The 24,968-nt window shown below is 43.3% G+C and overlaps 4 protein-coding genes across 8 annotated transcripts in view; 2 read left to right on the forward strand and 2 right to left on the reverse strand.

The window, feature by feature from the left end:
* The window catches only part of ABAT (4-aminobutyrate aminotransferase), a 61,555-nt gene extending 53,352 nt beyond the window's left edge, over positions 1 to 8,203 (forward strand). For all 5 annotated transcript variants that reach the window (XM_071570781.1, XM_071570783.1, XM_071570785.1 and 2 more), the window contains 6 exons: positions 305 to 453; positions 1,968 to 2,105; positions 2,920 to 3,087; positions 3,825 to 3,971; positions 5,062 to 5,173; positions 6,058 to 8,203. In XM_071570781.1, the coding sequence (XP_071426882.1) occupies positions 305 to 453; positions 1,968 to 2,105; positions 2,920 to 3,087; positions 3,825 to 3,971; positions 5,062 to 5,173; positions 6,058 to 6,179 (836 nt within the window). In that variant the 3' untranslated portion in view covers positions 6,180 to 8,203. The remainder of the gene's footprint in view (positions 1 to 304; positions 454 to 1,967; positions 2,106 to 2,919; positions 3,088 to 3,824; positions 3,972 to 5,061; positions 5,174 to 6,057) is intronic.
* A 325-nt stretch (positions 8,204 to 8,528) lies between these two features.
* Positions 8,529 to 11,151, reverse strand: TMEM186 (transmembrane protein 186). Its single transcript, XM_071570688.1, has 2 exons — positions 11,097 to 11,151; positions 8,529 to 10,427 (listed from the first exon to the last, which is right to left on the reverse strand). The coding sequence occupies exons 1-2, from the start codon at positions 11,100 to 11,102 to the stop codon at positions 9,693 to 9,695; spliced, it is 741 nt and encodes a 246-aa protein (XP_071426789.1). The 5' UTR covers positions 11,103 to 11,151; the 3' UTR covers positions 8,529 to 9,692.
* Positions 11,132 to 18,532, forward strand: PMM2 (phosphomannomutase 2). The gene is made up of 8 exons (XM_071570687.1): positions 11,132 to 11,264; positions 11,508 to 11,619; positions 12,447 to 12,523; positions 13,123 to 13,214; positions 13,945 to 14,044; positions 15,039 to 15,114; positions 16,175 to 16,290; positions 17,371 to 18,532. Exons 1-8 carry the CDS (start codon positions 11,199 to 11,201, stop codon positions 17,473 to 17,475), a joined length of 744 nt encoding a protein of 247 aa, XP_071426788.1. The 5' UTR covers positions 11,132 to 11,198; the 3' UTR covers positions 17,476 to 18,532.
* Positions 18,533 to 18,848: 316 nt separating this feature from the next.
* CARHSP1 (calcium regulated heat stable protein 1) overlaps positions 18,849 to 24,968 on the reverse strand; it is a 34,725-nt gene continuing 28,605 nt past the window's right edge. Inside the window, exon 4 of the mRNA XM_071570689.1 lies at positions 18,849 to 20,542. Within this exon, the coding sequence (XP_071426790.1) occupies positions 20,380 to 20,542 (163 nt within the window). The 3' untranslated portion in view covers positions 18,849 to 20,379. The remainder of the gene's footprint in view (positions 20,543 to 24,968) is intronic.

Here is a 24,968-nt window from a genome sequence, read left to right on the forward strand (position 1 = left end):
TTTCTGTGAGCTTTGTGAGCAGTTGTCTTTGGACAGGTGAAATCCAGCTCATCTGAGCAACCTGTTTAGACTGACAGAGGTTCTACTGTTCTTCTGGAACAGTACATGGGAAACTGATGCTTAAAAGCTAGAGCAATCCACTTAACCCTGACTAAATCAATTACCCAGTATTCCAGAAAATAAAACAAAAAGAGCTATTAAGGTAATTCTACTGTCCTGGTGTCAGGCAATTTTTCACCTCTTGGTAGCTTTTTTCCTGTATTATTCTTCGGTATTATTTTAATTTTTGCTTCTCTGGGTTTAGGTTGCTTAGCTACAACTCACTCTAAAGCAATTCACAAACTGGACATTCCATCACTGGACTGGCCTATTGCTCCATTTCCAAGGTTAAAGTATCCCCTGGAAGATTTTGTGAAAGAGAATCAACAGGAAGAAGCCCGTTGTTTAGAGGAGGTAAAAAATTCTCTGGCAGTTTTCTGTTGGTTTTGATTTGAAATAATGAATAGTGTTGATAGGATTAGTGCTTTTCACTAAAAGAATGTTTTCAGGGATTGGAACAGCCTGTGATTAAAGCAGCATTCAGTGTTGTTTACAGTCAGATGTTTGTCCTGCCTTGCAGAACAGCCAGCCCACTGGGGCTGCACCAGTGACACCAGAAATCTCACATGCAGGACAAGGTCCTTGTACCACAGTGAACTTGTCTGCCAGATCTTGCCAAAGGACCATGGACTGAGAGAGAGCATAACTCTCTCCTCAAAGAGAACCTCTAACAGGATTCCAGGCTTTTCAGCTTTCCCATGGCAAGTTCTGGCATAAAGCTCTAATCTTTCCTGTGGCTGCAGGGACTCCCTGCCTTCCCTAGCCTGAGACAAGGGAAAGCTGTGCAGAACAGAGTTCAAGGGAGGAGAACCATCTCCAGGCACCAGAAGCACAGGATTCCCTATTGAGATGCAGAATCTGCTGCTTCCGAGGGCTCACTCTTGAGAGACAGAAGTGGGGAGCAAGGAAGTGCACTGGTGCAGAGTGTGGAATGTCACAGCTGGGGAGGGCTGGGGGGTGTGGAACAGGCTCTGCAGAGATGGATCCAGCAGACCTGTTATCCAAACCTGCCTCACTCCAGAGAAAACAGAAAGCATAGCAAATGACTTCCCTGTGGTTGCTCCATGATAGCTTTAAAAAAAAAAAGCCAACTGAAAAAAGCACACCAAAAAGAAAAAAAAAAACCAACAAACTCCCAAAAAATGGAAAAAAACCCCAAAGAAACTAACCAACCAAAAAAACCCCAACAAAACAAAACAAAACAAAAAAAACAACCAACCAACCAAAGGCTGAATTCTCTCTTAGAAGTCTTTCTCTTGGCTTACTTTTCACAGCCTGCATGGGCTGTGGGCCCTGAAAGCTGTGAGGGGTATTTCAAGTACAAATACACTACTAAATGTAGCAACTGGCACTACAAGGTTAATGAGATTTCTCTTTAATTCCCTTATCAGCAACAGGATTTCTGCACTATTTCATCTGATTAATTTTAATGTATCTGAAGTGGGTGACTGGAAAAAGTAAATTTTCCAGATGACCTTGTGTAATACATTAGCAGAGTTTTTATTTGTGACACAAAATCTGTCTCCTTTCATATTGCTTAGGTGGAATGACAGCAGTGGCACAGCCAATGGCAGTGGTGGCCGCCACACTGCCAGCAGAACCTGGCTAGAGCTTTCACACCACTGTAGATAAATGTGAAATTAGTTACAGTGTGTTTAGGACATGATTTAAACTTAAGTGTTATTCAGAAATAAGAGGAATGTGTTAAATCCTGGAGGAATTATTTGTAATTGCTTGTGTTTCCTGACACCTTTATAGCCAGGAATGTCTATGAAAAGTTGAAGTTCTGTTGCTGAGGTTGAATCTTGCTGGGAGGAAACGTGTGAATGTGCTGGAAGGAGAATATGTCGTAACTGTTTGATCTACAGGTGGAAGACCTGATTGTAAAGTACAGGAAAAAGAAGAAGATTGTGGCTGGAATCATTGTAGAACCAATACAGTCGGAGGGGGGGGACAATCATGCTTCAGATGACTTCTTCAGAAAACTACGAGATATTGCCAGAAAGGTAATAAAACATTTCATTGGTCATTCAGTGGTAGCTAAACATGCAAATACTTGTGGGTGTCTCCAGAGTCCTTGCCCCTGCCCCAGGGACTTGGAGAGCTTCACAGGCCTCCTTAGGAGCAGTCAGTTATGTGTATGTAGTCAGATACAAGCAACTCCATGTCTCTTCCATTTGATGCACACTTAATAGTTTCCTTAGTCCAATAAATTATCTCCTAATTTCAAGGTGAGAGAGAAATTACTTTGATGAATTAATTGTGAATTTTGCAGTAGTGTTCTTTAAATGACAATGCCAGTTTGTTGAGAAGGTTTGTTGCCAGCTCACATGAGTATCTCTTTCAGCAGAGTTGTCTGACAGGCAGCTCTTCAGGCCCCTCAGCTGAAGAGCTCATGCTGCTGGTATTGCCTTTGTGCCACAAATGACCAACTTAGAGTCAGGGCAGAGACTTCTTATTTAAAACAAAGCTCCTAGAAATGACACTCTGTGTCCCTCAGGGGTTTTGAAAATACCACTTGTGCTCCTTCCAGATGTTTTCAGGCACCCTTTAGAAATGTTCAAAACTATATAAAAACATGTACTTTGTGAGTTTAGGTAGAAAATGAATTTCTAGTGCATTCCTGAAAAAAACTGCTGAGGTTTTAATTGTGAAGCACAGTGAGTGACATTGGTGGAGGGATTGAGGAGGGGAGTTGGAGCAGTGAAAGGAGAGGAAGGAGGGATGTTGCATGTCATTGGCTTGTATTTGTTCACTAAGGGAGGTATTCCTGTTTCCTAAACGAGGGCTCACATTGCTGCTCCTCCCCTCTCTCCACAGCACGGCTGTGCCTTCCTGGTGGACGAGGTGCAGACGGGAGGTGGCTGCACAGGGAAATTCTGGGCACACGAACACTGGGGCCTGGATGACCCAGCTGATGTGGTAACATTCAGTAAGAAGATGATGACAGGAGGATTTTTCCACAAAGAAGAGTTCAGGCCAAACGCTGTAAGATACTCAGTGAAACTTGAACTCTGGGTTGGTGACCCACTGAGGAGTGACTGTAACACCCATGGAAGGGACGAGGTTTTCTTCAGCAATGCAGGCTCAGCAGTGTGGAGCTGCTGTTTCACAAATACTTGCTGTGTGCTCACACAACAGCTGTCATCATCAGTTTCTCATTTTTATTCCATTGTTGTCAGTCACCAAGGTCAGAAAGCTGGCAGGGGGAGTTGAGAAGAGGGTTTAGCCTAATGGAACTAATCTTCAGTACAAAATCCAACCACAAACTGACACCTTTTCCTGTAGGGCAACTTCAGACTTTCAGAACTTGTATGTCAGCACTGCAGAATCTGTCAGCAGGATTTCCTCTTCACATTAATGACATTATAGATGCAATAAATTAAAAAAAAAAGTAAAATTAAGGGGGAGAACATACAGCTTTATGTAAAGCCTCGATAGATGATGCTGATTTTCATGTCATCTATAGCTGTGTTTCAATGAGATAACAGAACAGCAAGACAGAATGCATTAAATGTGAAGCATGAAGTAGTCATCCTGTGCTTCAGCTCAGCAGGGCAGTGGGATTTTGCTCTTACAACAACAAAAAAAGGGGGTTGATGAGATTAGTGCATGGCTTTTCATACACCAGATATCTGCATTGCCAGTGTGGTGCCTTGCTTTTCTTTACTGTCGTGATTTGCCTGTTAACATGTTCCACAATTCTTTTTCTACCCTCTCCCAAGCCCTACCGGATTTTTAATACCTGGCTTGGAGATCCGTCCAAGAACCTTATGCTTGCTGAAGTCATTAAGGTGATTAAAACAGAAGACCTTCTAAACAATGCAACCCATGCTGGGAAAGCACTGCTGACTGGGCTGCTGGATTTGCAGGTAAACCTCTGGAAGGATTGTGGATAAGCAAGAGAAATCTGTTGATGAGACAGGATCTGACCTCGTCCAGTTTAAACACCTGGACTGAGGAACTCCAGCTGGGACTAGACCATAAGCACAGCTTACTGGTTGTACTTCAGTGCAAGCCTGAATAATAACTGTGTCCCATCTGGAATTGAAGTAAACCTTATTTTACTAACTTAAGAATGTTGGGTTCTTAATTCAGAATAGAGGGTGACCCCCAAAACATCTGAAGATATGAACTGCAGCTAGTTGGATTACTTTGCTAGACTTCATTACCACAAGCAGCTGGTATTTCATCATCCCAAAGTTCTTTTAAAGGAAGGTGCTTTCATATTTTGTTTCAATTCTGCTGGGCTGTTTAAACAAGAAAATTGTAGCTTTCCCTCCCTTGACTAAGAGAAACTCCTCACAGCTTTGACTTTGGAGCCTCATATGAGAAGGAAAATCAGACATTTAAGGATAGGCTTGCAGGTGCTCTCCTCCAAAAGGCATTTTACACAGGATAATCCCAAACACAGTCTCTGCTCTCTCCACAGCTTTAAGGCATAGCAGGAAGGAGAATGAAAAATACTATAATCTTCATACTTTGGAGGGCCAGAATACAACTAGTCCTATCCAAAAAAAGGTTACTCTTCTCAAAGATGAGGATTGTAATTCATAGTAAGTGATCCAGGTATTACTTGCTAGTCTTTTACTTCAGCATAAGGAGCTGATTTCTAGCCCCAGTGTAGATTATTTACGCTCAGGTTTTCACTGTAGATGTAAGGTGTGTTACACTTGCATCAGGAGGCTCCAAGGAAGATTTTACTTGACCTAGCTCAGGGGAGAAGATCCATTTTCCCTGCTCAGACATTTATGTGCTTTCTGAGGAGCGAGCCTGCTGCCACTGGGCTCTGCAGGCTCAGCTGAGCAGGACATGAGGCTGTGTGAGCAATCCAGCCCCTGCACTCCCTCTGCTCCAGCAGAGCCAGGAGGCAGCAGGGCTTCCACCTGGCAGAGCTGAGCTTGCCACCAGGTGCCCTCTGTTCCAACACCTGCCACAGGCACATCTCACCTCTCTTTGCAGGCTCGTTACCCTCATCTCATCAGCAGAGTGAGAGGAAGAGGAACATTCTGCTCGTTTGACACTCCAAATGATGCAACTAGAAATAAGTTAATTACAATAGCCAGAAATAAAGGTAAGAAAGTTGGTGTGTGTGGATGAGCTTCACGTGACAAACAGCAGCATAAGTAATGCTACTGAATTTTCCTTTTTCATATGGTGTGTGTGTACTACAGTATCAGAGGACAGAAGGGAAATTACAAACAAAACTGTAATTAGACTTTCTGGAAATACTTGTTTTCCCAAAGACCTCAGACGAGTCCGTGTATACATTTACCAGTCCCTATAGGTCTGGTGTTACTGGAAGAGATCTGTGTAGGGCAATAGTTTTTTTGAAATCAATCTCATATTCTCTGCAGTGACCTTAGGGTGTCCCTGGGCAAGGCTTCCTTCTAGAGACAGATCAGGAAAGTTAGAAGAAAGTTAATGTCACTCAGGAAAATGCAGGGAGAAGAACTATGAATTTTATGAATACTGTGGTAAAACCAACATTTTAGAGTGAAAAAGACACCATGGTTTGTTCTTGGAAACTAAGACAGCAGGAAGAGAAGGCAAGCAGTTTGTTTCATGGTAGACCAAGGCTCTGATTCAAGGCAGGGTAAGCCCAGCTCATTGTTGCACATCGACCTTTGAAATAACTGAATTTGGGGTAAAAAAAGTACCATGCATTTAAAACACGGTAAGAAGAGGTTTGCTGGCACTGAAATTTTTTATTTTGTGATTAAAAATGAAGTAGTTTAAAAACAAAATTGCAAGAAAACCTCCTGTGTCTTGTTATGGCAACAAGACACTTAACCAGTAGAGCTGAGCTGTGCACTGGGTGGAGTCTTCCCATTGCTTTTGAGATTAGTCCCAGTACTCCAAGTGTTTTGTGGAACAGCTACAGGCACTCAGTGTTCTAAATTCTTGTGAAGCTTGAGGTCCTTCACACCACTGACCACACGCTGTATCTTGTTTCAGGTGTTGTTCTGGGAGGCTGTGGAGACAGATCCATTCGTTTTCGTCCCACACTGATCTTCAAGGATCACCACGCGCACCTCTTTCTGAACATTTTCAGTGACATCCTAGCAAACTTCAAGTAAAAGCAGTTCCCTCACACTGAACAGCTGGTTATGAAATTAGTTTGCATTAATTCATGTCTTCTCAACTTACAAGATAAGTGTAAAGTCATAAACTGAGGTTTGTGTTCTGTGTGTGATCCTGCCCAAGGCAAGCTGCTCCATGCACACGCGCCCCAGGCAGAGCATTGGCACTGGTCACCAGCAGGTACACGCAGCTGTCCCTCACTGTGCATTCCCTGTGGGCCTCCCTCTCCTGGCCTGGGCCATGCCAATTGCAGACTCCACTCTACAGCCATGGCCCTGACTATCCACTGTCTGAGCAGGACCCGTTTTCACAGGTGACCCCAGTAGATTTGCGTCCAGAAACAGCAACAAGAGTGGCCCCAACTTGAGCCACGTGCCTGCCATAGGGAAAGTGCCATTCTTTAATGGCAGCTGGAATAAGATCAGTGTTTGAAGGAAAGCTCTGCTTTCCACCACTGCCAAGCACAGTGTTTTGCAGAGTAACTTCCAGCTTTTTTCCCTTGAGTACAGACATCTGCCACACCAGGCAGACCAGGGCACCCTCTGTGCCCAGCCTGCACGTGCTGCTTCAGAGGCACCGGTGCCCTCAGCGCTGCAAGTGGCACTGAAGCACTTGTCCTGTTTTCCATATCATGGATGAGTTTTAAAACTTTTGACTTCTCTTACAAGCAGATTTGTACAGAGAAGACTCTACCCTGAAGTGTGTAATTTGACAAAGATTAGAGAACCATGCAAAGCACATTACTTCCACTTCTGCCAGCAATCTAGAATGATTCCAGATTATTTTACCATTTGCCCAGAACACACAATAGCCATTAATTTATCTGTTACAAGTTCTACGTGAATACTTGAGGTATTTTGTAAAATAACAGCAGAAATGCTTAATGTTAGCCATTATCTGGTATCAGAGCCACTACAGTGAAGACCAAGTCCTACCTGCACATTTATAATGCAAAGTAATTCTATTTTTGTTCTAATAGTATATTCTAAGTCATTAGTACTTCAGAGATCTTCTAGAAAGCCACAGGATCAAAAAAAGTGTCAACAGTTCATTAATTTGTTTCTCTTCAGAGAATTATTTTGGATGTCTCTTTACTGTTTGCTTAGGGCTGACTTGAACTAGATCTGGTGCCTTTCTTTTCTTTTCCTTGGAGCAAGCATCTGGATTTTATTTACCAAGTTTAACTTTCTGTTGTGCACCAAAAAACAGGGACCACAATGGACTTTACAATAACCCTATTTAGGACCTGACCACAATTTTTAAGTACATAATCAGAGACAGAGCAGTTAAAAGATTTACATGTTTAATACAGCTACCAAAATGTGAAAGGTTTCTTACCTGCTTTGAGAAGTGTTAACCATGGTTTTCCCATTTTAGATTACTGGTGTTGGGAAACTCAACTGCCAGCTGAAACCCAGTGAGATTTCTGTAAACCTCTGCAGAAACCAGAACTCTGGTACCAGCAGGGCAGAACCTGAGCAGGTTTTTGAACAGAGGCTGTAGAAATCTGGGTTAAGGACCAGTAAACTGGTGTTCAACAAAACCTCATTGTCATCACTGTCCTTGTATTATCAGCAAAAGGAAAGTCAAACCAAGAACCGTATTTGACAGCATTTTGGGAATTAGTTTGTTCAACATATCAGTGCAGTAGTTGTAGTGAATGTCTCTAGCAAGTCTTGTACTTTTACAGAAGCAAAGGTCCAGTAATTTGAAGTCTTACCACATCTTCACTTTTATTATGACTACTCTAGGTGTTTTTATAATTTTTACTGACACTCAGTAACTGTATAATTGTGTACAACATGTTGATGAAATCATTAGAGAATACATAGAAAGCACTGCAGCTGAAGCATATAAAGTTAATATTGTTTACAGCATACTGTGGACAGTGCCAAATAAATGTTTAAACAAATACTTAAGTACACTTCATGGTGTAACTAGTAACTGTACACAGATTCATAACAAATGACATCTCATGTGTAATCAATATTCTTAAATAAAATATTTATAATTGAACTTCTCCAGAGCTTTTAATTTTATACCTACTAAATGCCTAAACTGAACTGTTAGTGTATATTAAATACATTCTGACATTCTGATGAAGATAAGCCTCCAAAAAGCAGTGTACATGTACAGCCCACTGTCTTTTGCTGCCCATGGTGTTTACACCACAAACATTTTTTTTTCTTTTGATACTACTGTGCCACCCCATTAGGAAAAGTTCAACATGAACAAACCGTAACTTAGGGTTAGCCTGTGCACTTAAATGGCAAATTTACTTACCTGCATCTGCTAATCCACCAAGAGATAGGTTTCAATTTGCATGAGGAAGAAACAGGGAAAAGAACACTCCAAATTATTGGTGAGAGTCAGTTTATTTGGCAGTTTCAAATGAGGTAACAGCTAGAAGAGTGGTGTAAGGAGTTAACTTGCCTGTGACAATTCAAGAGACGTGTTACAGGTGATAGGTTTGGTTCTCCCTTGGGTTTAAAATCCTCCCTTCTACTGAAGTTTTGAAAAAAGAGGAATCATACTATGGAGTAAGACCACTGTGCTTCATGGACACAGGTGCGGCTTTTACCATTCCAATGGAAAGATATTGTTTTTCTGTAAGGTGGTGAGACACTGAACAGGTTGCCCAGGGAGGTTGTGGATGCCCCAACCTTGACAGTGTTCAAACCAGGCTGGATAAACCCTTGAGTAGTCTGGTCTAGTGAGAGGTGTCCCATCTAGGAGGAGATGGGATGAGATGATCTTTAAGGTCCATTCCAACCCCTTAATATTGTGATTCAATGGGGCAGCATTTTCTGTAAGAGGCTCCCAAAATGCTGCCCCAGCCTTTAACTTACCCTTACAGCTGAGCTGCCAGTGCTTTTTGCAGCCCACACCCTTGTTTTGTCCAGCTACATTCACATCCTGGAGGATGTTGCCAGGAGACCCCATACACCTTCCACAGCATTATACACCTCCTTCCCAGTTTCATTTACACATAACTCAATTTCATTAACATATAAGCATGTCTGTGTCTGTCACCATCACTCATCACATGTATGTACAAGACCAGTTTTAATTTCCAGAGCCATCCCAACCAACCTGAAATCAGCTAAAAGAAGCACTAATTTTGGAGTGAGGGTGTTCTGGCAGCTCCTGTTTTTCACTTCCAAGAGTTTTTCCTGTTTCATAACAACTGAAACAGCTGGGGTCAGCACCAGTAATTCAGCCTCCTAGGGCATGTTCCAAGGACATTTCAGACTTGGAGCTGCTGTGACAGCACAACATGCACATCACTGAATCCAACATGGAACAGACACTCCCCAAACCATAAGCTGAAAAGACATTTAATCCAGTGGATTGTTCTTTATTACTGCAACTTTCTACACTGTGTGCACTTAAAGCAGGCTTTGCACAGGAAAAGGACAGGGGTGTCAGGCTGGTAAACTAATTAAACCTCACATGACAATAAGCAAAATGAACACGCAACACAGAAATCACTGAAATGAGCTGCTGTATCACACAAGTTCTCCAAATATTTGAGTAAATTTCTCTCTGTCTACAATCTTGCCATACTTAATTGTAAAATATAAAATATCTGTACTATTATACCGTTTGAACTGGACAAGCGGTTCCTCCTTGCTGTCTCCAACTTCATCCAAAGTCACCACTGTCTCTATGGGACAGTAAATGTCATTCCGTCTTCCCCAAAATGTCAAGTGGGCCACTCTGACAGTTTGGCCACTTTCACTCAAGTAGATTAATCCAATAATTCTTCTGAAAAAGTAGCTCATGCCATACAACATTGCACCAGCAAAGGCCACGAGGCCAGTTGTGTACAAGAGGATATTCTGAGACACCTGGTCCTGCAGGTAGAGGTACCAGATGGGAGGCAGCATGACCGCGGTGGTGGCAGTCTGCAACAGCTTCAGCCTGGACAGGACCCTGCAGTACTTTATCCCTGGAAACCTGTAGACCAGCTTGAACTCCTCTGCCCTCCCATCCACAGCCTTCTGTTGGAGCACAGCAGCAGCGGCCGAATGGGACAGGCACACAGAGTCTCGCTGTCTCCTGAAAGAATTGTCAACACCAGTGACTGGCTGTTTTTGTGACTGCAAACACTGCCATGTTCCAAAACTCCAGGGCGTGTGAGCACCTCCCCTTCTCCACGACCTTGTCCAGAGCTCCTTCTGCAGACATCTCCCAAGAGCTGGTGCCATGCAGACTTTAGTCCTGACAGTGCAGAGCCAAGCCTGGAAGGAAAGGTTCCCACAGGTCACCATTCTGAGCCCTCTTTAGACCCGAATCACATCGAGCTCCGAGTCAGTCCCGCAGACAGTAAAGCACAAGCCCCTACTCAGAGTAACCTTAAACCAGCGTTCTATCAGGAACTGGTGTTCGTGCTCACATCCCCCCGTGCAGAGGAAGAGGGATAACTTTGGATAACCTTAGATAACCAGTTAGCGTAGCAAAGGGTCCCTATGTCATCTCTCGCTGCTTGGTTTTGGTGTCTGAGCAGCATCAAGGCACTCAAAGCAAGGAGGATCAGAGAACCAGGGCTACCAGCGGCGAAATCGCTAAATAACCACTTAAACAGCAATTTCAGGGAAATAGGGGAAAAAAAGCAGAGTAAGCACGGCAGAGGGGAGGGGAAAGCGCGCTACACCGAGAGAGGGACCAGAGGAAGAGCCCAGACCCTGCGGACATGCAGGGCAGAGGATGAAAGGAGGGTCCTCGCCGCGGGGTGACACGAGCGGAGTCTGTGCAGGGACGCGACATCGAGCGGGCAGCGACGGGCACGGGGGAAGGGGGAAAGGGAAGGAGAGGGAAAGGAAGAGTGAATGGGGAGGGAAGGGGAATGGGAATGGGAATGGGAAGGGGAATGCGAAGGGAAGGGCTCCCGGCGCCCAGCCCGCCCTCACCGCCATGTTCCGCCGCCCAGCGCGGCTGCGCCGCCGCTTCCGCCCGCGCGGGGCCCGCCGGGAGGGACAGTCCGGCCCGGCCCGGCCCGTCCGAGCCCCGCGATGGCTCCACCGCCCTCGGCGCTGTGTCTGTTCGACGTGGACGGGACCCTCACGGCCCCGCGCCAGGCGAGTGCGGGGCGGGGCTGCGGGGCACGGGCGGGCGCCGGGGGAGCGGCGGGGGCCGCGCAGGGCGAGCCCGCGGGCAGCGGGACGTGGCACACGCCGCGGGCGAGCTCACCGTGCCGCCTGGGGGGAACAACAAAATCCTCCGGGAAAACCCTGCCTTTTTGCTAAGTACCCGCGGTTATGGCATAGCTTGGGTGGGCACGGGGCGGGCACTGACGGCGGTGTTTGTTGCTGGGCCCGCAGAGGATCGCCCCGGACATGGCCGCGTTCCTGCAGCGCCTGCGGCAGCGGGTGAAGGTGGGAGTGGTGGGAGGCTCCGACTTCGCCAAGATCCGCGAGCAGCTGGGCGAGGACGGTAAGGGCCGTGGGGAGGGTTAATAAATGTAGGCTGAGCCCCGGTCGTCCCTCTCCTCCCCTGCTTTGCTTGGTGATGTCGTGTTGCACTCAGGCTGTTTCCGCTTGCAGGTGTATCTTGGTATCGTTTTAATGGGTCGTTAGTAATGGTGAAATCCTGGCAGAGCCCTGGGAGGGCATTTTGCCATTGCTGCTTTACTGTGGCATTGTGTGTGACATACGTGGGTAGGCAGCTCAGCTGTGAGCACGCTGAGTTTGTTCTTTTTGCACCTTAATGCTGGCAACAAAACCCTTTTTTTTATCAGGGTTGTGCTACAAGGACTCTCACCTTAGTGCCACAACAGGCAACTCCTTTTCTGTATAAAACACTGTCTTTAGTGGTGTTACTTAATTCATGCCACTGACAGCCTTCTGTAACGCCCAGATAACTCAGATTGTGTTTGGCTTCCCAGTGTCTCCACTAAGGTGTATCATTTTGTGTTGTAGTACAGTCTCACAACTCTCACACTTCTGAAGATCAGTAGTATTGAGGAAACAAATGTAAAAGGACAGTCTTTGACCTGCTCTCTGGCCAGGCTGTGTGCCAGGCTTTTTGCAACACTTGAGGTGTTCGGTCACTTCCTTACATTGAAGGCAAAGAAACATATTTTCAGGAGAGAAAGAGCCTTTGAGCAAAAACACAGGCAACTTAACTGAGTGACTTCATGTGATTTGAGGTGTGCATTAATCTAGTGATCTAATCGTTGTTGTATTTTAACCTATTTAACATGTAAGAAAAACCTGCATGGGAAAAAATGATAAGTTACTGATTTTTTTTTTTGCTTGCAGTGGTTGAAAAATTTGACTACGTGTTTCCAGAAAATGGTCTTGTAGCATACAAGGATGGGAAATTCTTGAGCAAGCAGGTAAGGGTGAAATTTCCAGTAGTGGGAAAGGGAAATTTTCTGAAGATTTTCTAAAGATTTTGCTTTGTTGCCACAGTGCAGTCCTTTGTAATCACCCTTCTAACAAAGGCCAAAATTGCTGCTGTTTTCATGTGTTACTCGTGTTAATGGATCATTCATTTGGCCTGTAATGTTCAACATAAGTAATAGAGATTAAACATTTAAAAGAGACCCTGGCTGGAATTGCTGCCTTGAGCAGTGGTTCCAATTTACTGCAGGAACAAGTTCCATTTCTCCATGCTTGGCTACAGCAAACATTAACTGCAGCTTTTTGTTTAGGGCTGCTGCCTCTGGCCCACTGTTTCCCTTTAAACTAGGTGCCAGTAGGGAGCATATTAAAGGTCAATTTGCTGTTATGATTAAAAAATAAAAAAGTAAAAATAAAAATGAGCACTTTGAGTTAATTCTTTGTGTGGATCAACAGAGTTACTGATTGAAGGCATGTTTGTTTCTCTGTGGTATTAACCATGCCTGATTATCCAATGTCTGTGTCTTCCATGTGACTTGCTTTTAGAATCTCAAATTCTGGATCCTTGGTTGAGTGGTGTTTATTTTGTTAGAGCATTCAGGGTCACCTGGGCGAGGACATACTTCAAGATCTAATCAACTACTGCCTGAGTTACATTGCAAAGATTAAACTGCCAAAGAAGAGGTATGTGCACACAAATCTCAGTGTGGCCATGTTCTCCATGTTAGTGCTGAACATCAGGATGTAAAGCTCACCTCAGGCTGCTCAGCAAAAAATGAGTAATTTGTGGGTTTGGGAACACTGTGTGTGTGGAATAGCTCGATCCATGCATACAATGACAAGCTCCCAGCTGGAGCACAGAATTTGAAATACCGAATCAGCATTTTTATATAAGAGGGGGAAAGGTTCAGTTTTGAAGTAGGAGTGTTTCCTTGATGTGTTTGGAATTCAGCAGCATAATGTTTTCCAGAGCTGAGAAGTGTGCAGCAAGACCAGCTCTGTGTGACAGTTGAGCTGCAGCTGCTCCAGGCCCTAAAATGCACCGTGGGAGGCAGGGCTGGACACGGCCTAGATTGTCAGTTTTGTACCTTCACCCCAAACTGACAGCCTGGCCTGTCTGAGGCTCTGAGGATTGGGTTGATGGGATGCTCCAGTCACACTTTTGAAACCAAATCATACTTTTAAAAGTCAGAAAGGATAATGTTGAGGTTGCCAGATTCAAATAAAAGTCCAAAATACTCCCTGGTGCCAGAGGTGCTGGTTCCTACATGGGAGGTTTATGCATACAATGAGAGGCTGAAGGAGACAGCTGATTCCCACTGTCTTCAGTATTAAATGGACATTCATTATGATATTTACTGTTTTGATCAAGTTTTCCATCTATTTTCTGCCTTATTAATCAATTCTTTTCCAGAGGTACTTTCATTGAGTTCCGGAATGGGATGTTAAATGTGTCCCCCATTGGAAGGAGCTGCAGCCAGGAAGAACGACTTGAGTTCTATGAACTCGATAAAGTGAGTTACAGCTCTTGAAAAATACCCAGCTCTCCTGGAGGAGGCAGTTACAGCCAGGTTATGATTTTTAAAAAACTTTTATACTTTGTGCAGTTTTTTTTTTCATTTTAATCCTTTCCATGTGGTTTAACGAACTTCTTCATTCAGGCCTCAGGAAATAGTTTTTCTGTTGCTGTAGTTAACAATGATTACTTGCAGAAGGGGGTGGTTTGGCTCATGTTTCTTGTAATGCAGTATCCAGAGTACTGAATATCCTATCTGTAGATATGGAGATCCTGAAAAACCTTGTCCTAGGTAAAACCATTGCTTGGTGAGCTCTGTATTGTACCAGCCTGTATCCATTCAAGTCAATAAAACTATTCCTTTACTTGTTCTCTGCAAAGCCTTTTGAAGCAGAATTTAAAAGCTGAGGTCAAACTATTCACCATTTATCCTCCTTTTTACATGGCTAAACGTGCAAGGCTGGAACGAATCTGAGCCACCAGAGTTCTGTTTCCTGCTACACCATAATGACTCTTTCTGACTCAATAAAAAATTGAAACCTAATTCCCCAAAGCAGACTTTTATTTGTGACTCAGTTAGTGGATGCTGAAGGATATGTAAGACCAAAGCATTCTGAGAACACCCTTTTTGGAGTGTATGGCCTCAGGAGAGTAGTATGTTTTTTAGACTCTTCTATGCCTTAGTCTTCTCTCTTGTAAAATGGAATTCTTCTGGGAGTTAAAGCACCTTTGTGTAGTATACTAAGATTTTCAGATGGAGAAGCAAATATCACCACATGCATGTGAATTTTTTCTCTTTTGCTTTTTTACAAGTTGGTAACAGATTAAAGTGGGAAGGTTTTTAGCATGCTGCTAGTCATAATAGAACGTGGCTGTATCACAGTCCTGCTACTCAGACCTTTGGGTATTTTTGAGATGTTTTTGGGGATTATCTTGATGAATTAACACAGCATGTGACTGATGTTTGGATTTGTTTTGTTTTTTCTTAACAGAAGGAGCACATAAGAGAGAAATTTGTGGCTGATTTGCGAAGAGAATTTGCAGGCAAAGGTCTCACATTTTCTATAGGTAATACATTAAAAGAATGTAATTTAAAATATCAATTAGTTTATATTACATTTAAGTCATATTGTCTTATGGGTATGACATATCCCATCTCATTGTGTGACAGTTCTCTCTGGGGGTGGGTGCAGGCAAGACTGAGCCTCTTACTCCTCTTAAGCTTTCACTGAGACATTTTAATTGAAATCCATCAACAAAGAGAACTTCATTGCTTGTCATCAGTTCATTGTCCTTTAATGTCAGTTGTATGACTGATTCTGCTCATTTTGAAACATATTACATGGTTCTATTTAGTCAGACTTGTTTCTGTGAATCAGTCAGAACTGTTCCATCAGTGGTATTCAGTTGCCCTTGGTTCTTCAGCTCTAACTGCATTGTGTGGGAGGAAGGAAAGAATCCAAAAGCAAGTGCAAGCTTAAAGAGAAATTATAATAAGGGGAAATTAATATTCCATGTGTTTCTTGCTTTTTTCCCCCCTCTAATATATTACTGTATTCCTGCCTTTTATTATTTTTCAGAATTATAAAGTATGGTTGCCACTAGTGCTGTGGCAGAAATGAACTGAAACATAGCTCTCTTGAAGCATGTTGTAAATACCTTCTGGACACCTGCTAAAACTGGGAATCATGCTTTTAGGTATTGGTGAAGCCCAGGGATTCAGAACTGGAACAGTTGTTGTCTTGTTAGGATGTGCTAAAAACCTTGGAAAGTCTTTATGGCTGTACACAGACCAATGGCTGCTTTCATTTGTGTTCTTTCTTTCTAAAATTAAAGAGGTTAAATGTATTTTTTAAAAGGCTCACTTTGAGAGCAGTGAGTGTTTAGGAACACAATAACACTTCCATGTGTGTTTAATGGATACATAATCATCTCTAAATCACGACTGTAATAACTGATACCCTATAAAACACTTGCTGTACTTGCAAGACTTGATAGTCTCATTTCTGTGGCTTCTGCAAAGCTTCCTCTACCTAAAATCTTACCAGTTTAGGATTTTTTCACTTCCTTTCCCCTCAGAAATGTGTTCTTACAGTCAAACAAGTCTGCTTGGTTATCTCTATCCTAGGAGGGCAGATAAGCATCGATGTGTTCCCAGATGGCTGGGATAAGAGATACTGCTTAGGAATTGTTGCCAACGATGGATACAAGACTGTTTATTTCTTTGGAGACAAGACTATGCCAGTGAGTATATTAGTTTGTTGTATTTATTTCAGAGCTGCTGTTTTAAACCACAAGGACTGTAGGTTCTTATAACCTTATTCCTGACAAGACCTGAAGTCAGGATATAAACACATGTCCATGTTTAACTGACTGCACTGCTGGGGAGAGCTGGAAGGTTTTCCTTCTGTTTGTGGAAGTGAACATGGGGTCCTTGACAGACAGCAGAGGCTGTTTGGAAATTGAACGTCCTTAATTCTATTAAAAACCTACGTGACATGACTGTGTGAAACTGATTATCCCATTTGGTTAGTGTAGATTGATGCTTCTTGTTGGCTGGTGTTTATTAAACATATTTATTTCCCATTTCATTTATTGCTGTTCCTTTGCTCACCACTCTGTCTCCAGCTTGGGGAATTGAACATATTCCTTGTTCCCCATCCCTGGGCAGAGCTCTGCAGGGCAGTTCAGAGGCTTTTAGAACTCCTGAGCAGAGACCTGCCAAGAGCTTGTGAGGGCAATGGTGAGCACAAGGACTTGGCTGAACTTAAAGCTGTCTGAATGTGGCCAAGGGACAGAGTCAGGCCAACTTTTGTAAGAAAGGCTTAGTTTTATAAGAACTTGGAGTTTAAAACCTCTAAGCTACTAAGAACTTTATAGATTTATAAACTTTAAATATAAAATTTTATAAGAAAATAACAAGCTTTAAATGAAAGGATTTTTCCCCCTTGACATCAGCTGTAAAAGTAATCACCTGTCCCTCTGGTCTGGAGTTTTACAGACAGTTCATTTTATACCCTGTAAGTGGCAGTGCAGCATTTTTGGAGTCTTGAAGTACCAAGAGCTGCTGCTGACACCACAAAAGCAGCGTGGCAAACAGCAAACAGAAATGTGGGAACTGCTTCCTGCAGTGCACAAAGCTGTGGCTTTCAGGGAGCTCTGCTCATGCAGGTGGCACTGCTGTTGCTTCCTAGGCCTTGTCTCTGCAGTGAGGTGTCCTGTCACTGCAGGTGCTTGGAAAAAGTCCCTTCTTTCCGTATTTTCCCTAATGTGTCCCTTTTTGTGACTATACATTAGGTTAAATAAATCCTCTTCTGCTTCCAGGGAGGGAATGACTATGAAATTTTCACAGACTCCAGAACAGAAGGCCACAGCGTCACATCCCCCCAGGATACAAGAAGGATCTGTGAAGAGCTATTTTTTAAATAAAATATTTCCAGAAGTCACACTTACAAGACGGTTAAAACAGCTTAAGAACTTGAAACATTCTGTATTTTTTTTGTAACTGTTCATGAATAGGAGATGCTTTGCAGGTCAGTCATTACTGAAGGGAAATGAAGACTCCTTGCTGCAGGGACACAGCAGAGCACATTTATCACCATCCTCTCACTGTTCCCCTTCGCACAACTACTTTGTTTTCTTTTTGTTTGGTTGTGGGGTTTGTGTTGTTTTATGTTTTTTCTTGGTTTTTTAAGCCATCAGTAAACTTCCATAACTAATGAATTATATTTTAGGGCATGAAGGGAGGCATAACTGCCTCTAGTTGATTTATAGTCTCAAAACTGGCCTGCCAGGCTTTATCTCTAGTTTTTTCTTTTGAGGCTGCTTTTTAAGAGATGAAATTTTTATTAGAGTTGGCGTTTTTTTAAATACTACCTTGTGCTCTAAAAACACAAATTATAAGACATTTGTGATTTTCTTGTCTAAAACTGGAAGAGGAGTAGAAGAGACATGTTTAATTCTTCCCAAGGTTGGGAAGAATGAACTGAGCCATAAGTCCTTGACCCCACAAATCCTCCAGTGTGTGGTCAGAAGCTGCTTCAAGTCTCCCACCCCTGGAAGGGCTGGATCAGCTGGGGCCAAAGTTACCTCCTCAGTGTGGATGTGCCAAGGCACAGACAGGTCATAGTGCCTACACTCTGCACCTGTTTAAATCTAAAATAAAAAATTTGTAAAGTTTAATCAAAATAACTTAAACACAGTAGCAAAATATATTTGTCACTTTCTGATCATTTTCTGATTTTTGTTTTAAGACATTGAAGGTAAAAAAGATTTTAGCACTAAGAAAATTACCTGAACTATGTTTTTATTAAAATTCAATTCCATGCCTGACAATCCACGTAACTGTTAATATTACTTTTCTCATCTGGCATTAGGAAAGTAATCTTGTGTATGAACACTGATTTAGTAAAGAAGAATCAAATCTCATCATGAAAAATTACTGTTCCAATTTGTCATTTTGACAAATAAAATATCTAAAGCAGAACCTGTTGCATGGTGCCTGTTTGTACCCAGAAATGAGTGACTTGAATCTTTCCAAATCCAAGTTTATGTGATACTTGCACAGTAAAAAAAGGGACTATGAATATGATCTGTGTGCACCAGTCCAAATCTCCAAAAGAGTTTACGAAAAAGGAAGGGGGAGCTGTAATATATCTCATGCATCAAAACTATTTTGTCTTCTATTCTTATGTAAAGCTTTTAAATATCACTGTATAGGTGTGCATATGTAGGCACCTGCATTCTCCTCTCCTTTCATGCTGATCATTCAACACCACCTCCCCAGGGAGCAGACTGAAGACTTGTTAAAGCATCATAATGGTTGCATTTATTGTAAAGAAAGCAGTGTGTGATACTCCAACAAGCTGGACAGAGATAAATCCACCACTACCAAGTCTTATGGGTCATAAAAACAAAACTAGACTCCAAACCCCACTACAGATTGGTTGCTATCATACACAGAGGTAACAGAGGTACAGCTAAGGTAAAACAAGCCAGCACAGCAGCTACTGACCTCCACACCTGAGGACAGACCCTCTGCTGTGAGCCTTGGACATGTCCTGACAGCAAGCACCTATTGGTAAAACTGCAGATAGGCAGCTGAAGTTACACAGTTTCACACAACTAACACGAGTTGTGCCATCTTTTTTATTATTTTTTTAAATTATTATTTGCAAAGTCAATAAAAATCCACTGTTAGGAACATAATAGAGAAAAATGCATTTGAGAAAAAAAATATGTGGAAGGCAAAATAGGAACAAAGCAAACTTACTTGCACTACAACTACATGAAGAGTGAAGCTGTCACTCCTACCAAGCAAGTTTTCCAGAGAAACAGATGCAGAATGTACTTCACCAGAACAGCTGAGCCTGTTAAGTAACTTGCACAATATTTTACACATGGTCGTCTGAGCAGCACACAACTTGCTGTTCAGAAGAGCAGTTGTCCTGCCTGCCTGGTGGCACACCATGGCAGAGAGGCAACTGTATGTAATCTAGAATGCCATCTTCAGCCTTGTCTAAAGCCAGACAGTCACAGGCTATGAAGTATCCACTAGTCTACAGCTTTCTACCACTTACCTTGAAGCAAATTCTTTTAATTTGGGTTGGAACTTTTTGTTGGTGTTTTTAATACTGGCCTATAAAATCTGTTGCTAAACAACCATCAAGGCATCTAAGTAAATTCACAACCAAACCACATACAGTTTCCACACCTGTGCAGCCACACCATTTGCAAATGGTGCACTGGAGCTTAACCACTACATGGAGAATTTCCATCCTGTGGCTGCTGCTGTTTGTGAACTTCCTTCCATGAGGAAAACAACTTGCAGCAATGACCACCTGTCTCTCTCTCAAGGCAAGGCATTCAGGCACTGTTACCAGCAATAAGTGCACTGTAACCCTATGGAAGAGCAGCCCAAGGGATCACAGGGCTCACACAAGGCGCCGGTCTCAGAGTTGTGCTCTGCTCCAGCCCTCTGCACTAGAAGAGCTCTCCTTCAAACCTCTCCCCACTTCCCCTGGGCATTTCCTGGAATCGGTTCACAAAAGAAAAGAAAAACCAAACCTCCCCTCCTCCACCCCACACACAAACTAGGTCTCTTGAAATACATTTTTTGTAAACACATTACGCTAGATTTTTTTCATTAGCATTTGAATTGCCTTTTTTTTTCAATCAGGCCAGCTATAAAAATGGTAATTTTGGCCTGCTTCTGCTTTATTGACAACGCAGTATTTCCTCCCGCACAACATGTAGACTATTGTTAGGACAGGTCCCCTGCAGGCAGTTGTTGAGCAGTGACCACACGGGCAGCGTGGGCAGCCCTGGGGCACCTCAGGGGCTGACGACATGCCCTGACCAGGTCTCGTGCTTGGTGCCAGGGGCGAGGTGGGTGATCACCACCTCCACTGCCTGCAGCTTCTCGTTCTTCGGGGGGATGGTGCACATCTTGTAGGTGACCTCGTCGCCTGCCACAGGAACGTACTCGCCTTCGATGCTGTGGGGGGAAGCTTCAGTTAGACGTGAATCACACAAACACTCTTACTCTTTTGCAGCTTATTTAAATTTTTATCAGTAGTTATCTCAGAACCGAAGAAATACTTCAGGGTTTTTTTATAGAGCCTGTCATCCACAAAAGTCTGAGGTTGATAGTGGTTGCCTTGCAGCAAAAACCTATGAAAATACTATAAACGCCACCTCCCTCCTACAAAAACAACAAAAAGATGCAAAATAAAAACAAAACCCACAGAAACCCTCACTCTAATATGCTTTAAGGAACTGTTGGGCTAGCCCAGGCTTGGGCAGCAATGCTGTGAACTGTGCACCAACACCTCACACACAGGCAGCACTAGAGGGCAGTGCTCACACTGTTTGGTGGAACGGTTTTTAAACTATAGAAAGTTGATCTTTTTTCCCCTCCCTTCCCTCTCACTTAAGCTTTTGAAGCTTGGGTTTGGGGTTTTTTCACCCTTTTTTTCTTTTTTTTTAAAAAGGATTGCATTATGTAACAGCAAGACTTTACCTTTAGGTCACTTCACTGTAACAGTTTGTGGTATAAAAATAAAAACAACAAAAAGCATGCAAGTGAGCTATGGTGTCATGTATTTCAAAATTACTAGCTGTGAGGAAAGAGTGTTGTGCCACCCTGACGTGTTACACTGCACTCAAGCAGCACTCAGGAAGAGTTCCAGGAGTTGCTCACTCCTACCTATCCCTCCACCAGTGTGATGCCATGGGATGCTGGTGGACTCACACTGTGCATTGTAACTGCACGTGAATCCTTATCCGAAACCAGCGGGAGATGGCTAATGGGCTGTCACCTTCTGTTCAGAACGATGTGTTGATGAAACAGAACTGCAGAGTCTTAACAGCCTTTCTCACCTCCACTCCTGTGCTCCACATCAGAGCATTGTAATAAAAATCCCAGCAGTGCCAGTGAAGACCAGCAGAGATTCCTCCAACCTGTACTGCCATGAGTGACAGTACAAACAAAGCTACTTCACCTTTCTTTAAATATACCTACATGAGCCCACGCTCAGGTTCCCCTTCTCTCACAATCTACGATCTAGCTTTCTTGTTGTTTGAAATTTTTCAGTGTTTCTCAGCAGCATCTGTATTTAGGAACAGATACACACTAATAAGGAATTCTACCAGATTTCCAATCAGTGTCATTTGCTTATGAATTCCTATTAACTGGAGGTAAGATTTGGATTCAGTGAAAGAAAAATAAAAAGTTGTCTAGGTCAGAAGTTTGTCACACACCACTGGGTTTGTTATTTGCCTTCTCTGGGAGCATGGTCACACCACCCAGGAATTTTACCCCACGTATTTCTGTTAATAGCAGAGATCTCAGATTTTAACAGTGCCCTTCATATCCACTCTCATCTCATGGCCCATTATTGTTAGGGCATTTCTATTGCAGGAAAGACTGGCAGGACTGATAGGAGGTAAATTCACTGGCCTTGTGAGTTCACATCAGAGTTTGCTTCTCCCCACAGCTCTGCAAAACTTCTTCAGCTTCACCTCCTGCACTGCACTGCCTCTTCCCAACCCTTTGAAGGGTGGCTCAGCTTCTGCTCCCCTCTGATTTGTGCCTTGTGAGTGCTGCTCAGGGAGCTGGTGCCAGGCTGTGCTGGAGCAGAAGCAGCCTGTACTCAGGGACAGGATGGGTTACTGGGCATGTACAAGGGAAGCTAAAACCCACCCATAAATCAAAATTCTCCCATGGGAAATTTATAAAGAAAAAAGTCATTGTTTGATTGTGTCAACATGATATTGAAAATGCTCCTGTATCTGGATATGGATCTAGAACCTTCTATGAGGAGTTAAAGGCAGTCCCAAGGCCTGTGGCTTGAAATGCGTTTCCTTCAGACCTTATCTCTCCTGACTAAACCTCTGCTTCAGAGCTGCCTGTGACTGCAGGAATCAGACCCAAGAGGGCATGTCCTAAGCTGAACTCTTCAGAACAGTGCCCGGGAAAACAAGAGTAAATTGAAGGCAGAAAAAATATTTACAGAAAAATCCAGATAAAGCCTCCTTCATCAGACCTGACAGCCCTTTCCAACCCACGCAGGCTGATCCAACTGACCTTTATTTACTTGCAAAGTCTCCAGACCAACCTGTCAGCTCAGGCCTGTATCACACTACATTCAAGCTCCCACATCTGACTCTTGCTGCAGCTGTTCCTCTCCAGCTACTGCTTCATTTATATCCCACTTTCCCCATATCCAACAGGTTTAAGATTCCATCAGGTGTGAAGGGACTGCACACCCAATTCTTACTTTCCTTTCAGGAGCAAAGTTTGTTAGGCACTGCCAAAGGAATTTGGCACCAAATACCCTGCAGTTTACCCTGTCTTTGAAACAGTAGCAAGGATTTCAAGCAAGGATGATGAAGCACCAGCAAGTACAGAACCTGACAAGGGGACACAAAGTCCAGAGAAGTGACACAGGAGAGGGGTCAAACCACGAGTGAAATTAGGAATGGCACATAAAAAAAAAATCTGTCACCTTGCCTACTCAAACCTCTTGTTGCCAAAAATATTGTTGCCACAGAGCTAAAAACACATTGCCATGAGCAGAAACTCACAACGCAACCTATGTTGACAACCCAAGGACGTCAGTCTGAGCAAGGCAGCACCTTTCCATGGAAGGCAACACAGCACAGGAATTTTATCTCTACAAGGGAACACAGGACGAGCAAAACACAACAAGCAGGAACATTCCCAGATGGATGTAATGAAAGCAGACACCAGGAGCTGAAGCAGAAAGGCTACATTGACTCAGGTACAGCTGAGCCACTGGAACAAGCCACAATGACACATGTATGTTCATGTGGCCTCAAGCACCAGGACCTGCTGCAGAAAGGGTTCCAGGAGCACAGGCAAAGCAGATACGCGGGGCAGGAACTAAAGCAACATCTCCTCTTGGCATTGCAGCCACTCCAGAGCCATGGTACTGCCTCTGGCTGCTGCACAGGGCAGGAACACACACAGCAAGCAGTGAGATCACCACTGTGCAGGCATCAAATGAAACGGATGCTCTGCCCAGGAAGGGATCACATGTTTGGCTGAAAAGTTTTGGTTTAAAAAAAAGAAAAAAACAACAACAGGAACCTTACATGTTCTTTAAAAGCTCCTGTGAAACAGGATGAGCCACAGTTATCAAAATAAATATTTGAAATCTGCAAAAGTAGGTAGGTATGGTTAATGGAAAAGGCAAGTGGATTCAGAGCCTCCTGAAGCACCAATATACAAAGGAAGGCTTAAAGTTCATGAAAAATGGCAATAAATTAGGTATTACTTGAATCTTCAAAATCATGTTAGGAAGAAGTACTGCTTGAGCACTAAAAGAGATGGGTGTTTTGTTGGGGTATGTTTGGTTTAAAAATTGAAACCTGACTATGTATCTGGATGGCTTCTAGTAAGAAAGGTGTTGCAGATGTACTGGTCACTAAAGTGATTCTGTTTTTCCAAGAAATTAAGACCAAATGAATCAGAACACACATAGGACTGCTATGCTAAAGTACAGCACGCTGCAGCCAGGGAGACGAAAAGCAAAGGGCCCAGCCCAGACTGCAGGACACACTTGGCCATCACTGAAAGCCCCTGCATCCCTCAGCACCTGTTAGGTGACTATTTCACGCACTGTCCATGTAGCCCCTGGTCTGCAAAGGAAAAAACCAAATTATTTGTTGACTCGCATTTCTTATGCTGAATCATGATGTTAAATACGCCTGTTTCTTCTACTAAATAGATCAGATTAGCCCCAAAATCCACACAGCACTAAGCATTACCCAGAAAGGCATGCTTTTCTCCACCACAAAGCACTTCTTGCAGGGCTGAGCATTATGCTGACAGCATCAGATCTTCTCATGGTTTCTTTCCTTATCCAAGCTGACACTAGAAGAGACTGAAGCTTGTGATAAAACCTCATCTGACCCCAACATGTCATCTTCTGATCCCCTAATCTGTAGTCTTTCCTCGTCTGTTGAGGAGACCCTACTCAATCAAGTCCTTTACACAGCTGTGTAAAAAAGGTTGTGGCCACACAAACATCTCCAATTTCATTTTCTACTTTTGGTCTTTAAACTTTTCCCCCAGAGACCAGATGTTTTTTCTGTCCTGCCGTGTTCAGATCATCACTTATTCTTGGTGCCTAAGAAATATGAAATTATTAACTCCTTGTCCCCAGTGCACATGAAAAGCAAGAGGACAAAGGTCCCAGTCTGCAGGCTGAAGAAACATTAGGGAACAGTGTTCCCTGCACAGTGTTTGCCCATCAAATGCTGCTTCTGGGATAGACACAGACTTACTCCACCGTTGCTATTGCTCCTTGATGTTTAAAAGCAGAAATAAACAACATCCAGACTGTGCAGCCCATATGGTAGTGTTAGGAAAGAACAGTATAAAGGAACTTGAGAGG

This window comes from Pithys albifrons, chromosome 16, assembly GCF_047495875.1.
Source record: "Pithys albifrons albifrons isolate INPA30051 chromosome 16, PitAlb_v1, whole genome shotgun sequence".
Classification (NCBI taxonomy): Eukaryota; Metazoa; Chordata; class Aves; order Passeriformes; family Thamnophilidae; genus Pithys; species Pithys albifrons.